General features: G+C 39.9%; 1 protein-coding gene across 7 annotated transcripts in view; it reads left to right on the top strand.

Moving 5' to 3' along the window:
- Positions 1-13,990, top strand: part of LOC122549888 (tyrosine-protein phosphatase non-receptor type 3-like) — a 218,108-nt gene that overhangs the window by 65,463 nt on the left and 138,655 nt on the right. For all 7 annotated transcript variants that reach the window (XM_043690065.1, XM_043690067.1, XM_043690062.1 and 4 more), the window contains 4 exons: positions 8,564-8,671; positions 8,782-8,824; positions 10,517-10,586; positions 12,528-12,572. In XM_043690065.1, coding sequence (XP_043546000.1) covers positions 8,564-8,671; positions 8,782-8,824; positions 10,517-10,586; positions 12,528-12,572 — 266 coding nt within the window. The remainder of the gene's footprint in view (positions 1-8,563; positions 8,672-8,781; positions 8,825-10,516; positions 10,587-12,527; positions 12,573-13,990) is intronic.

The raw sequence follows: 13,990 nt of genomic DNA, 5'->3' as shown, positions 1-13,990 counted from the left end.
TGTGTGTGTGTGGTGCAATGGTGATCACCTGTAATGTGACATGAACCCAAGGTCCGGGTTGAGGCCCTCCCTATGGGTACCGAACTTAGCTATCAGCCTCTGCTCGGCCACTTTTCTCTGCTGCCTGTCCCGAAGTCCACCTTGGAGGATGGTCACCCGAAGGTCCAAGGCTGAATGTCCTGGACCACTGAAGTGTTCCCCAACTGGGAGGGAACCCTCCTCTCTGATTGTTGTGCGGTGCCCATTCATCCGTTGTCATAGCCTTCGCTCGGTTTCCCCAATGTACCATGCCTCCGGGATGACTTTTTAGATTATAATCAATCTAAACATCATGGCATAGACAGAGAACACGGGCCCAACACCTTCAACATATTGTCTAGCTATCACCATTGTTAACAGCTAACCCGAGAATGCAACTTTAAAAAAAAAGGTTTTGTGATGTACACATGAAAGAAGTGAAACTATCATTGTATTCTAACAGATGAAAGGCTTAACTATCAATTTTTCAATGTATAATTTCAGTTACATCACACTGTAAACTTTTGCTATAAATTCTGTTACGATCGAGCCCTCCACTATCACCTGATGAAGGAGAGTCACTCCGAAAGCTAGTGTGCAGGTCAGGTGAATTGGCCATGCTAAATTGCCCGTAGTGTTAGGTAAGGGGTAAATGTAGGGGTATGGGGGGGTTGCGCTTCGGGGGGTCGGTGTGGACTTGTTGGGCCGAAGGGCCTGTTTCCACACTGTAATGTAATCTAATCTAATTTCCAAAGTACCGCTCAAACAATGCATAGACATTTACACTGCAACATTATGTCATACTGATCAAAATTGGCAGTTACAATGTGGTGGACATCACAGAGATGTGGCTGCAAGGGGATCAGGATTGGGAGCTGAATATTCAAGGATATACATCCTATTAAAAAGAAAGGCAGGTGGCAGGTAGAGTGGGGTTATCTTATTAGTAAGAAATGAAATTAAATTGATAATAATAAACGAAGTAGGGTCAGATGGTGTAGAATCTGTGTGGGTAGAATTGAGGAATTGCAAAGGTGAAAAAAACATAGTTGGAGTTATGTACAGGCCTCCAAACAGTGGTCAGGAGCTGGGACATAAGATACACCAGGAGTTAAAGATGTGTAGGAAAGGCAAAGTTTACAGTGATCATGGGGGATTTCAGTATTAAGGTGGACTGGGAAAATCAGGTTGGTAAGAGACTGCAAGAAAAGGAATTTTTGGAATGTCTACAAGATGGTGTTTTGGAGCAGCCTGTGGTGGAGCCTACTAGGAAACAGGCAGTATTGGATTTATTGTTGTGTAATGAGGCAGATTTGATCAGGGAGCTTAAGGTGAAGGAGCTCTTACGAGGAAGTGATCAAAATATGATGGCATTTACTCTGCAATTTGAGAGGGAGAAGATAGAATCAGGGGTAACAGTATTACAGCTAAATAAAGGCAACTGCAGAGACATGAGAGAGGAGCTGAGTAGAACTGACTGGGAGAGGGGCCTAGCAGGAAAGACAGTGAAGTAGCAATGACCAGAGTTTCTGGGAATAATCCAAGAAACACAGCAGAGATTCATCCCACAGAAGATGAAACATGGTACAGGGAGGATGAAGCAACCATGGCTGTTGAGGGAAGTCAGAGATAGCATAAAAGCAAAAGAGAAAACATATAATATGGCGAAGAGCAGTGGGAAACCAGAGGATTGGGAAGCTTACAAAGATCTACAGAGACAACAAAAAAAGAAATAAGGAGGGAGAAGATTGAATATGAGGGTAAGCTGGCCAGTAATATAAAAGAAGATTGTAAGGGTCTCTTTAGATATATAAAGGACAAAAGAGAGGCAAAAGTGGACATTGGGCTGCTGGAAAATGACACTGGACAAGGGAGTAGAGGAAAACAGGGCAGTGGCTAAGCAACTGAATAATTACTTTGCGTCAGTTTTCATGATGGAAGACATAAGTAATATCCCAAAGATTTAAGAGACTGAGGAGGCGCAGAGCTGAGTATGATGGCCATCACCAAGGAGAAGGTGCTAGAATGGCCCGAAGGTGGATAAAGACCAGATAAACTACATCCCAGAGTTCTAAGGGAGATAGCAGAAGAGATAGTGAAGGCATTACTAGTGATCTTTCAGGAATTGCTAGAATCAGGGAGGGTCCTAGAGGACTGGAAAATCAATAACATGAGATCCCTGTTTAAAAAAGGAGTAAGGCAAAAGCTGGAAACTTACACACCAATTAGCCTAACCTTGGTCGTGAGTAAGGTCCTGGAATCCATTGTGAAAGATAAGATTTCTGAATACTTGGAAGTGTTGATAAAATAGGACAAAGTAAGCATGGTTTCATCAAGGGAAGTTCATGCCTGACAAATCTGCTAGAATTCTTTGAGGAAATAATGAGCAGGTTAGATCAAGGACAGCCAATGGATTTTACCTACCTGGATTTCAAGATGGCCTTTGATATAGTGTTGCACAAGAGCCTACTGAGTAAGATAAGGGCCCAAGGTGTTAGAGGCAAGGTGCTGGCATGGATACAAGCTTGGCTGTTCAGCAGAAAGTGGGTTTAAAAGGGTCCTCCTCAGGGTGGCAGCTGGTGACAATAGTGTTCCTCAAAGCTCAGTGTTGGGACCACAGCTTTTCACTTTATACATTAACGATCGAGACGAAGGAACTGAGAGCGTTCTGACTAAGTTTGTACACTATACAAAGACAAGTAGAGGGATAGGTAGCATTGAGGAGGCAGGGGAGGCTGCAGAAGGATTTGGACAGGTTAGGAGTGTGGACAAAGAAGTGGCAGATGGAGTACAACGTAGGAAAATGTGCGGTCATGCACTTTGGTAGGAGGAATAGAGGCAGGAGGTAAAAACAATGACTGCAGATGCTGGAACTGAAAATGTGTTGCTGGAAAAGCACAGCAGTCAGGCAGCATCCATGGAGCAGGAGAATCGACGTTTCGGGCATGAGCCCTTCTTCAGGAATGAGGAAAGTGTGTCCAGCAGGCTAAGTGGCCTTTTCCAGCAACACATTTTCAGCTCTGATCTCCAGCATCTGCAGTCCTCACTTTCTCCTGCAGATGAAGCCATTTCCTGATGAAGGGCTTTTGCCCGAAACGTCGATTTCGCTGCTCCTTGGATGTTGCATAAACTACTGTGCTCTTCCAGCACTACTAATCCAGGAATAGAGGCATGGACTATTTTCTAAATGGGGAGAAAATTCAGAAGTCTGAAGGGCAGAGAGACGTGGGAGTTATAGTCCAGGTTTCACTCCAGTTAAATTTTCAGGTTGAGTCAGTAGTTAGGAAGGCAAATGCAATGATGGCATTTATTTTGAGAGGACTCAGGGATGTACTTCTGAGGCTCTGTAAGGCCAGCTTTAGGCCCTATATCTCAGGAAGAATGTACTGGCTCTGGAGCATGTTCAGAGGAGGTTCATGAGAATGGTCCAAGGAATGAAAAGCTTAACATATGAAGAACATTTGAGGACGTTGGGTTTAGACTTGATGGAGTTTAGAAGGATGAATGGGGAACCTAATTGGTACTTACAGAATATTGAATGGCCTGGACAGAGTAGATGTTGGGAAGATGTTTCCATTGATAGAAGAGGGCATAGCCTAAGCACCAAGAGAAGACCTGTTAGAATGGAACAAAGGAGAAACTTCATTAGCCAGATAGTGGTGAAACTGTGGAATTCACTGTCACAGAAGGCTGTGGACGCCTACCTAAGACTGCGCTAGGTAGGTTCTTGAATATCAAGGTGATAAAGGGTTACAGGAAAATGGTGTTGAGAAACTTATCAGCCATGATTGAATGGCGGAGCAGACTCGATGGATTGAATGGCCTAATTTCTGCTCCGATGTTTTATGGTATTACCTCCCACCATTGCATGAATCAGTATTGTTGAACTTACAGACTTGGCAACTTGCATAGTTGTTCAGTTTTAGTGACAATGTGGATGCTCAAATTGGAATCTCATTAACAAATTCATCTGCTAGGCCCAGCTCTTGTAAACGTATTTGTTGGGCACTGCAAGAATCATGTCTTCGATGGAATAACATGTACTTTCTACACCTTACATATTTCCAATATGTAGTTGTAGCTGTGTCATTAACTGAAAATTTTAACAATTGCACACCTCAGGGTGAAAAGCAGGTGAATGATTTGCTCTTTCAGAAAGCTCGGACACAACAGGTCAAATGCTTCCTTGTGTGCAGTAACCATTCTGTAATTCTTTGAAATTATTACGAACGTTTTTGCTTTCATATCAGTATGAACATACTCATCTGTTTGATAAAAATCAAAATTCTCAAGGATAGTAGTTACATTTGTTATGATGAACTATAATTTATATTCCTGTTTCCTGCCAAAGCAGCTAACTAAAGAGCATATTAACCTTGCTGTGACCACTAATTTCACTAACTTTAGGTGTGGTGCTATTTGATGTTTCGAGTGTAACAACCCAACTGCTGATACTAGCAGTTGACTTGTTTACATCATAGTTCTTAAACAGAAATCAAGTATTCCCTCCCTCTGGGAGCTTTCAGGGCTGCAGTGAAATTTAAACATTAAGGCCTGGCAACTTGGCAGTAAGTAACATATATAATTTAAATTTTCTGAAAGTTAGCATTTTGTTTTTTTCTTCTGATCCCTAATTGCCTCTTTCCCTATTCTCAGGCCATACTCATCATGCTGCAACATAATGCTGTGACGTTGTAATTTTTTACTCCCAATATCCATTACAGTTTTGTGGTTAGGTTTGATTTATTGGCCATTACACCAATGATTTATGCATGCTTCTCTGATTCACTGCTATCAAGTCAGGCTGTGCAGCTCAGATTTGCTCTGTGACACTGGGTGTAACTTTTTACCAACAGGTATTCCAATAACTTGTGGCTGCTTTGCCTTGATTGTCCATTAGTGTTTCAATGAGCAATCCTTTCTGTTGGTCAAGGCTTTGCCTTAACAGCAGACACAATGGGCTCTCTTGATGTAAGGTCTTGCCTTACCTCCTTGTTTCTTTCCTCAAGCTTTTGATAGCACTTGATTCTTCAGTGGAAAACATTTATTTGTTAAGCAAGTGGGGCCTCATTATATACTTAAATTTGATAGAAACTGTCAGAATCCTCCTACTTTTGTGTTATCTTCACTAAGAGCAGAAACAACTTTTTTTTGTACCTTTGCAGGCGGATCATATTCTGGTTTTCTCAAGTCGATTAAGGTTTGGCTTGAGGACAGAAGCCAGGCTTGAGGAAAGAAAAACTTTCTTTCAGCTTAGATCTTATCTGACATAAGCAGCTGTGTCCCCTTATCCCTGGTTGGTGTAAAACCAAGATTCCATGATCTTGAGGATGGTCATCTGGCCTTCAGACATTTGGATGAGCAGCATAATAGCTGAATAGCTCTGGAAGATCATCAAGAAACCTGCTCATCTGCTTTCAGCTTCCGAATGACCTTCAGTTGTTATTTATAGAATAATAGTAAACTAGTTGCAGTTATCTACAGTGATTTGGGAAATAACAGATAAGGACAAGGATACATTTTATTCACTATTTTTCATATTCCCCAGAGTGGGAAACAGTGTGTCCTATCCTGGATATCAAGGCCTCAAGAAAGAAATGTTCATAATTATACTGCTTCACATTATTCAGATGGTATACTCAGGAGACCATGACAAATTTCATAATTCCCTACTTCTGTATTGTTGTTGCTTAGTCAAATATCATCAAATTTTCTGCATGTATTTCATTGGTGTAATGGCCAATAAATCAAATCTAACCACAAAACTGTAATGGATGTTGGGATTAAAAAGTTAGAAGGTCACAGCATTATGTTCCAGCATGGTGAGCATGGCCTGAGAATAGGGAAAGAGAAAAAGTGAGGAAGCAGTTTTAATAATTTTTATACCTATTCTTTGTATACTCATCTGTGTTTGGGGAACAAACTATTTGAACAGAAAAGTCTTATCAGGGATATAGAATATAGTAATTTTGGGGAATGCTGCAATTTTCTAATTGATGGAGCAAGAAAATTGTGTTTTGCTATTGAATCCAATATATTGAACTGTGCTATTCAACCCCAATATAATGTAGGACTATGCCTGTTACACTGACTAGAGATAACGAAAATTCTTAGAATCATTGTCCATTGAAAGTTGATGTCCATCAGTAACGATATTATCCTTCCCGTTTCGAATTCACATTGTGATTTATAAATCCTGTTACTCGTATATTTATTTCTGTGCTGCAATGCATTGTCTCACTATTTTTAGACAAGATATACGAAGCTATAATTTTTTTTTGACCACTCATTATTTCTTTGAAATCCAGGTAACAACATGTGGGAAGTGTTACAATCAAACAAATTGCCCGTAGGTCAGATGAGATAGATGAATTTAATTGCTGATCTGTAGTGAGTGCAAAAGATGAATTTAGAACTTAGTTAAGGAATTGTTTTAACACCAAGAACGATCAATGCAAGGAATAAAGAGTAATTCCGTGGGGATTGAATGATCCATTTTTTTTGAATTGGTAAATTAAGATGAGCTGAATGTCCCACTTTATCTGTATTTATTTTGTGACCTCATGAGCTATAATAACTATTGAGTAACATTGAAGTTTCAACTCCTATACTCATACTGGGCTTGTACAGGACATGAGTGAGGCCATGTTTGGAGTACAGATTTGATTTTTTTTGTCACATATATTCTACAGTAAGAATACAACAAAACACAGTGAAAAGTTTTCATTTGTCACCATGAAGGTGCTATTTTGAATTATTTAAGAATAAGGGGGGAAAAAAAGAAAGATATAGCATGAAGAGAGTCCATCAGTCCTGAGCCAGGCATCACTGTCAACTGTTCCGCCATCCCTCCATCACTTCACTGCCGACTACACCAGAACCCAAACAGCATCAAAGTCACCGATCCTTGGGCGCCATCTTTTGTAGCTGGGCCAACCTTGCCAGTGTTGCATCTGCCAATATAGCAGCCACTAATTCCAAGTCCTGTGCTTGCTCCGACAAGTAACCATGCGCTCACTCTCCTCCGCCCTGGGCCTACTCGAGTTGCGCGTACTGGACTCTCACCATCGCCAATACCGTCCAAGCTCAGGACAAGGTAAATATTTTTCTTAAAATAAGAGACAGAAACAGAAAGACAAAGAAAAATAAAAGCAGTCGGAGTGGACAAGCTCTGGCACAGACCATAAAACATAGGAGCAGAAAGTAGGCCATTCAGCCCTTCGAGTCTGCTCAGCCATTCAATCATGTCTGATACGTTTCTCAATCCATTCTCCCATAACCCTTGGTCCTTGATCCCTATCTTTAGCCTTAAATGTACTCAATGACCTGGCTTCCACCACCTTCTGTAGCAATGAAGAAGTTTCTCTTTATCTCCGTTCTAAAAGGTCTTCCCTTTACCCTAAGTCTGTGCCCTCTGGTACTAGTCTGTCGTACCAATGGAAACATCTTCCCAACATCTACTGTGTCCAGGCCATTCCGTATTCTGTATGGTTCATTTAGATCCCCCCTCGTCCTTCTAAACTCCAAAGAGTATAAACCAGAGACCTCAAACATTCCTCATATGTTATGCTTTTCATTCCCGGGACCATTCTTGTGAACCTCCTCTTAACACGGTGGCTCAGTGGTTAGCACTGCTGCCTCACAGCACCAGGGTCCCAGGTTCGATTCTAGCCTCCGGCAACTGTCTGTGTGGAGTTTGCACATTCTCCCCGTGTCTGTGTGGGTTTCCTCCAGGTGCTCCGGTTTCACTCCACTGTCCAAAGATGTGCAGGTCAGGTGAATTGGCCATGCTAAGTTGCCCATAGTGTCAGGTGCATTAGTCAGAGGGCAATGGGTCTGGGTGGGTTACTCTTTGGAGGGTCGGTGTGGACTGGTTGGGCCGAAGGGCCTGTTTCCACACTAAAGGGAATCTAATCTAATCTAAACTCCCAAGTGTCTTTGTACTTCAGACTTCTGAATTTTTTCCTCATTTAGAAAATTGTCCATGCCTCTATGCTTCCTGCCAAAGTGCATGGCCTCACTTTCCTAGGTTGTACTCCATCTGCCACTTCTTTGCCCACTCTCCTAACTAGTCCAAATCCTTCGCCAGCCTCCCTGCTTCCTCAATGCTACCTGTCACTCCACCTATCTTTGTATTGTCTGCAAACTTAGTCAGAATGCCCTGAGTTCCTCCATCTAGATTGTTAATGTATAAAGTGAAAAGTTATCGTCCCAACATCGATCCTTGTGGAACACCACTTGTCAGCGGCTGCCATCCTGAGAATGACCCTTTTATCCTCACTTTTTGCTTTCTGCCAGACAGCCAAACTTCTATCCATGCTCACACCTTGCATCTGACGCCATGGCCTCTTATCTTACTCAGTAGCCTCCTGTGCGACACCTTGTGAAAGGCCTTCTTGCAGTCCAGGTAGATAACATCCATTGATTCTCCTTGGTCTAACCTGCTTTTTACTTCCTCAAAGAATTCTAGCAGATTTGGCAGGCATTACCTCCCCTAGATGAAACCATGCTGACTTTTTCCCTATTTTACTATACACTTTTACAGAAACAAGATGTCGGTCAAGTTCTGTTGGATATGGTCTATAAACACCTGGACTTGATTGAAAAGGAATATTTTGGTTTGCAATTTATAGATGACTCAATAGAGTGTCCTGTAAGTACATTTTATTTTTTAAAGTTCAAACGTTATTTCTTCTATGCACGCCTTTTGATACTAACTTGAACATAAAATCTAACCTGGATTTACTAATATTTCATGCACAGAGGTGGCTTGAACCTAGTAAACCTATCAGGAAACAGCTTAAAGGTAAGCCTACTGACTTACTTTAACTAAGTATTATTAACCTTCCAAAACTGTTCACATTAATTATTTAGCCTTTATTTCAGTTTTAGTTTATTTCTTCAAAGGAAATCATGCAACTAACCTTTTATGCCTGGAATAAAAATGTATGGAAATATGGACAAGTATGTGCTTTAGGAAACAGGCAATGATATTTCAGTTTACACACAACACAGTTTCTTGATTACAATGTTTCTTCCTAATGTGTTTAAGAGATTGTTTGATGCTCCAGTAATTAGCTTTGCTGATAGCTTCAAGTTAGTTCCGTTCTATCATAAAATGGCTCAAACTTACACAATGCTTGTTCAAATAAAAAAGATTTTCTTTCTGTGCCTCAAAATGTTGTTTTGTTTGTCTCTGCCATATCTAACATATGACTCTTGAACTAGTCACCTGAACTGTTGAGTATTGGAATTCTTATACATGTCATGGTTGAGTTCTTGCTTTTGTTCAATATCCCCTTGTGGACTTTAAAGGAGTGACTGGCTAACAATCCAACTCTTGCTGAACACAACTGTTGTGGCCCAAATGACATAGAGCTTAGAACAGGCCAGTAACTAAACCAGGGAGCTGTACTACAACACAAACCACTGTGTTAATCAAAACAATATGAATGCAGTATTTAGCTTATAAGATGACAAATTTACTTTGGGTAGTTTATTGCGTAACAGCAAAAGAAGTCAGTAGTGCTGCTGCACCACTAGAAATGGAACCTCTATCGAATTGGCTTGTAGTTGTTCATAACCTTATCCAAATTCTGGTGAAAGAGCCATTTAATTATTTGGACTAAATTTTAATGTCATTAAATGTGTTATGTAGCAATGCCACACTTCTCTCCTGTCTCACCACTGGTTTGTCAGAGTCAAAAAATGTGGCGCTGGAACAAGCACAGCAGCTCAGGCAGCATCTGAGGAGCAGGAGAATCGATGCTTCAGGCATAAGTCCTTCAAGTCTCAGACCCTTGCTGGGAAGCGAAAAAGTTCTATGCTATAGTGTCTGAAGTAATGTTAGACATTGTCTACAAGAAATGCTGTGGAAAATAGAATACAAAAGCTGCTGACTGTGGGAGTTCAGCGTTAATCGTTTTCCCAGCAAGTGTGGACTGAGACAGTGTTCTTGAAGGCTGTTATCTTAGATGCTCCACTTCAACAAAAGTGCACTTCTTAGACATATCTCCAAGAGATCAGCACTTGCCTACTTCTGGCTTCTTGAGCATCTCCAATTTTAATCATTTCACTATTAGAAGCCAAGCCTTCAACTGTTAAGGCTTTAGCTCACAGAATTTCCTCTATTTGCCACCTTTACACCTTACTTTCTATATCTTGAATGCTTCTTTAACCAAACTTTTGGTCATCTGCCCTAACCTTAATGGAACGGTGCCAAATGTTATTACATAAAACTCCAGCAAAATACCTTGGAACATATTACTACATTAAGTACAACTTGTTGCTCTGAGATTAGAGATAAAGCATGTTTTTGCAGCAGTGTAGAGGGATATTTTATGCCTGCTCTTGCTATACTTGACTGGAAGTGTACATGATGCAGATAGTAGGTGTTTGAAGTGCAAGGAGTTCTATATCCTGGCGCGCACAACTTCTTAAAAATTTAGGGTTCAACAATGTAAATGTGTCTCTTCTATTTTTACCCAAAATATTTCAGGTGGGGCGCTAAATGTCCGAGTGAGATTTTTTGTAACAGACCCAAATGCTCTGCAGCAAGAACAGACAAGGTAGGCAATGTGCATGTAAGTACAACATCTGGCAGAATACCTCCATTGTGCACGTGCAGAACCTAGGAATGTTAATAGTGATATTTAGTCAATTGGCTATTGCTTAATGCACAAAATTTTAATGAATTGGAATTCCATTTTAAATTTCAGACTTGAATATGTAATTCAAAGCCTTGCATTTAACACATTCTATAGTGTAGTTATCTGCATGATTTTAAAAATTGCAAAATCATAGTTACAGGCTGAATGAATTTCTATAAAATGGTTTATTTTTGAGAAATCCTAGAATAGTAGTAGTGTGAAAATGGGGGATAGTTAACTTATCTTTGACTCCCAAAAGGTGCTGAGCAGGTTTTGTCTACTTCTGCTATGGGCACATTTCTTCAACTGTTGCATTTTCAGCCTGTTACATGCAGATCTCCATTCCATTCTGAAGAATCAGAGAATCCCTGCAATTCTAAAACAGGCCACCCAACCCAGATGCCCCACCCTATCCCCATAACCCCACATTTATCATGGCTAGTCCACCCAACCTGCACATCCCTGGACACTACTGAATAATTCAGCATGGTCAATCTACCTACCTGCACATCTCTGGACTGTGGGCAGAAACCTGAGCACCCAGCGGAAACCCATGCAGACACTGGGAGAACATACAACTTCACAGTCACCCAAGGCTGGGATTGAACTCAGGTCTGTGACACTGAGAGGCAACAGTGCTAACCACTCAGCCACCGTGCTGCCAATTTATATAGCAATAAAATATAGTAAATTAAAATACAGAAAATAAAGCAAAAATACAGAATCTCAACTCTTCCTTTCAGTTATAGAATCAGAATTATACATCACTGAAATAGAGGCTTTGGTCCAACTCATCCGCACCAGCCAGATATCGTAAACTCACATTTCACCTATATCTCTGTAAACTCTTCTTATTTGTGTACCCATCCAGATGCCTTTTAAATGTTATAATTGTACTCGCCGCCTCCACCACCTGTGGCAGCCTATTGCAAACCCGCACCACGTTCTCTGTGGAAAAGGCTGCCCCTTACGTTCCTTTTAAATCTTTCCCCTCTCATCTTAAATATATGCCCTCTAGTTTTGGACTCCCCTACCCTGGGAAAAAGTTCACCAGCCTGATGACAATCCGATAATACGTTTACTGAGACAGTGAGATACAGCTTGGATCATAGAAATCATACAAAAATAATTGCAAAAAAAAAGTTGACATTGCCCATTTCCTGCTAGAAGTACATTGGCTTTGGTGCTCAGTCATCTATCTTTTGTCAGATTTCTCAAGATTTAGTTTTGTTTTCTGTCTTTCCCCAGAAATGATCCAGTATGTCTTGAGCTTTGTTCATACAATGTCCATTACTCTGTTTCTTTTAAGAATTTATTTATGACTTTTGTCTGATTCTTGGTGTTGCCTCCCTGTGAACAATGCCACTAGAGTTTGATTCTTAGAAAATATGTTGATGTGTTTCTAAGATCCAGTTACTGTGTGACATGGAAACAGACTCTGGCCTTTAAATTGGAAAACACGAGCTTAGATCTCATCTTTTTATGTTGGAACATGATGTGATATAGATTGAGTTCTTAGTTGGATTATTGTTAGTAAGAGCATTATTGACCAATTGAAAATTTTGGTCCAGACATTGCAGTCACTGACATCATTTCAGCAATAAGAAATGGTTTCAAAATCGCTATTGTTTAAGTCATTTATATCCTAAGAGACAACCAAGTATTATATGAAATTCAGTATAAGTTCAGAATTCTATATTCATGTGACTTAGTAAATTTGTTCCAGAATGTTGTTCTCGAAAAGTATCCCATTCAAACTTTGTAGACCTGAATGCTGATACGCATTGGAATCCTCGGATTTTAAACAATATCTATGATTAGATTGTGCACTGATATTTAACATTTTCATCTACTTTTCAGGCACTTATATTTTTTACAACTGAAGAGGGACTTTATTGATGGAAGGTAAATATTTTTTTTGTGCAGCATGCATTAGTTTAGCTGCAATGAACAGGTCGTAAATTTTAACCTGTATTGATTCCTTTCAATAACTTTTCAATTTTAAATATTACGCATGAATAATTCAAATGCATGTTAATGATCGGTACATCTACCGTGAGTGAAGAAATTGTCAAACTGAATGCGAACTTAAAGCCTGATTCAATTCATTATTATGAGCAGGTGGTGGTCTGGTAGTAATGCCACTGTTATGAAGAGGCCCAGGGAAAGGTTTTGAGAACATGGATTCAAATCCCACGATCACACCTGGTTGAATTTTATTTCAATTAACTTTTCTGGTATTAAAGCTAATCTAACCACATTAAAATGCTCGAAGGAAGGAAATCAATAGTTTTGGTACTAAAGCTAGTCTAACATCCAGAAAGTCTGCCATTCTTACACAGTCTGGTCTAAATGTGACTCTACATCCAAAGCAACCTGTGATCAATTCTTAACTGCCATCTGAAATGATCTAGCAATCACTCATTTAAGCATAATTAGAGATGGACAGCATATGTTTGCAATGTCCACATCTTGCATAAGAATTTTTTTAAAAATCAGGATAGCATATTTACATTATTGACATAATGACAATTCTACAGATATTTATCTGCGCATACATGTTACTAAATTGTAGCTTTAATCCAGAATATTAGCTAACAGCATAAAAGCTTAACATTTTAAAAAAAGACAAAAGGGGAGTGTCCTAGATTTGGGAGGATGGGCAAGGGCTGGTGTGAGAGGTTGTGTTGAAAGGGTTAAATGCAGCACTGTTTCATGTGCCATGCAAACCTCAAGCAATTTGTGTACAATTGAGGCAATTATTCCATTATGATAGTGGTTAAGAAAATATTGTTTAGTTCATGTGCTTTTCCTTACCCTGAGTTATGCTATGAGATCCTGTTTGACAACTAGAACAAGCTGATGGGGCATTGGTTTAATGTGTCATTGAGAAAAATTGCACCTTTAACACTGCATTACCACCATAATGCTGTATAGAAGCATCTGCCAAATTGTTGTACTGAAATTTCTAAAATAAGTTTCAAATCAGTTAACTTATTTACTTGAAAGAGGAATGTGACCACTGAGACATGTTGATATTTCCTGGCCTCAGTATTTCTGCTGATTTCAAAAAGAATATTCCTGTATTGCTAAGACTGCCTTCAAAAAGGTTTCTAATCTCTTCCCACACTTCTTTTCCCATAACCAATTTTAATCTTAGAAAATCTGACTGTCAACGCCTTGACTTTTCCTTCAGTTTCCAGGGAAGATTTTCTGTCTTAATTATCCATGTTTCTCCATTTATAAGAATTAGCAGCAAAAGAAGAAGTCTGCTTCACAATACAATAAGATTTTTGAAACATAAGAGCACAAGTAACCCATTA

This window comes from Chiloscyllium plagiosum, chromosome 5 (assembly GCF_004010195.1).
Source record: "Chiloscyllium plagiosum isolate BGI_BamShark_2017 chromosome 5, ASM401019v2, whole genome shotgun sequence".
NCBI classification, from domain to species: Eukaryota; Metazoa; Chordata; class Chondrichthyes; order Orectolobiformes; family Hemiscylliidae; genus Chiloscyllium; species Chiloscyllium plagiosum.
Note: the sequence above shows the minus strand (reverse complement) of the source record. Positions and strands in the feature narration are given on the sequence as shown.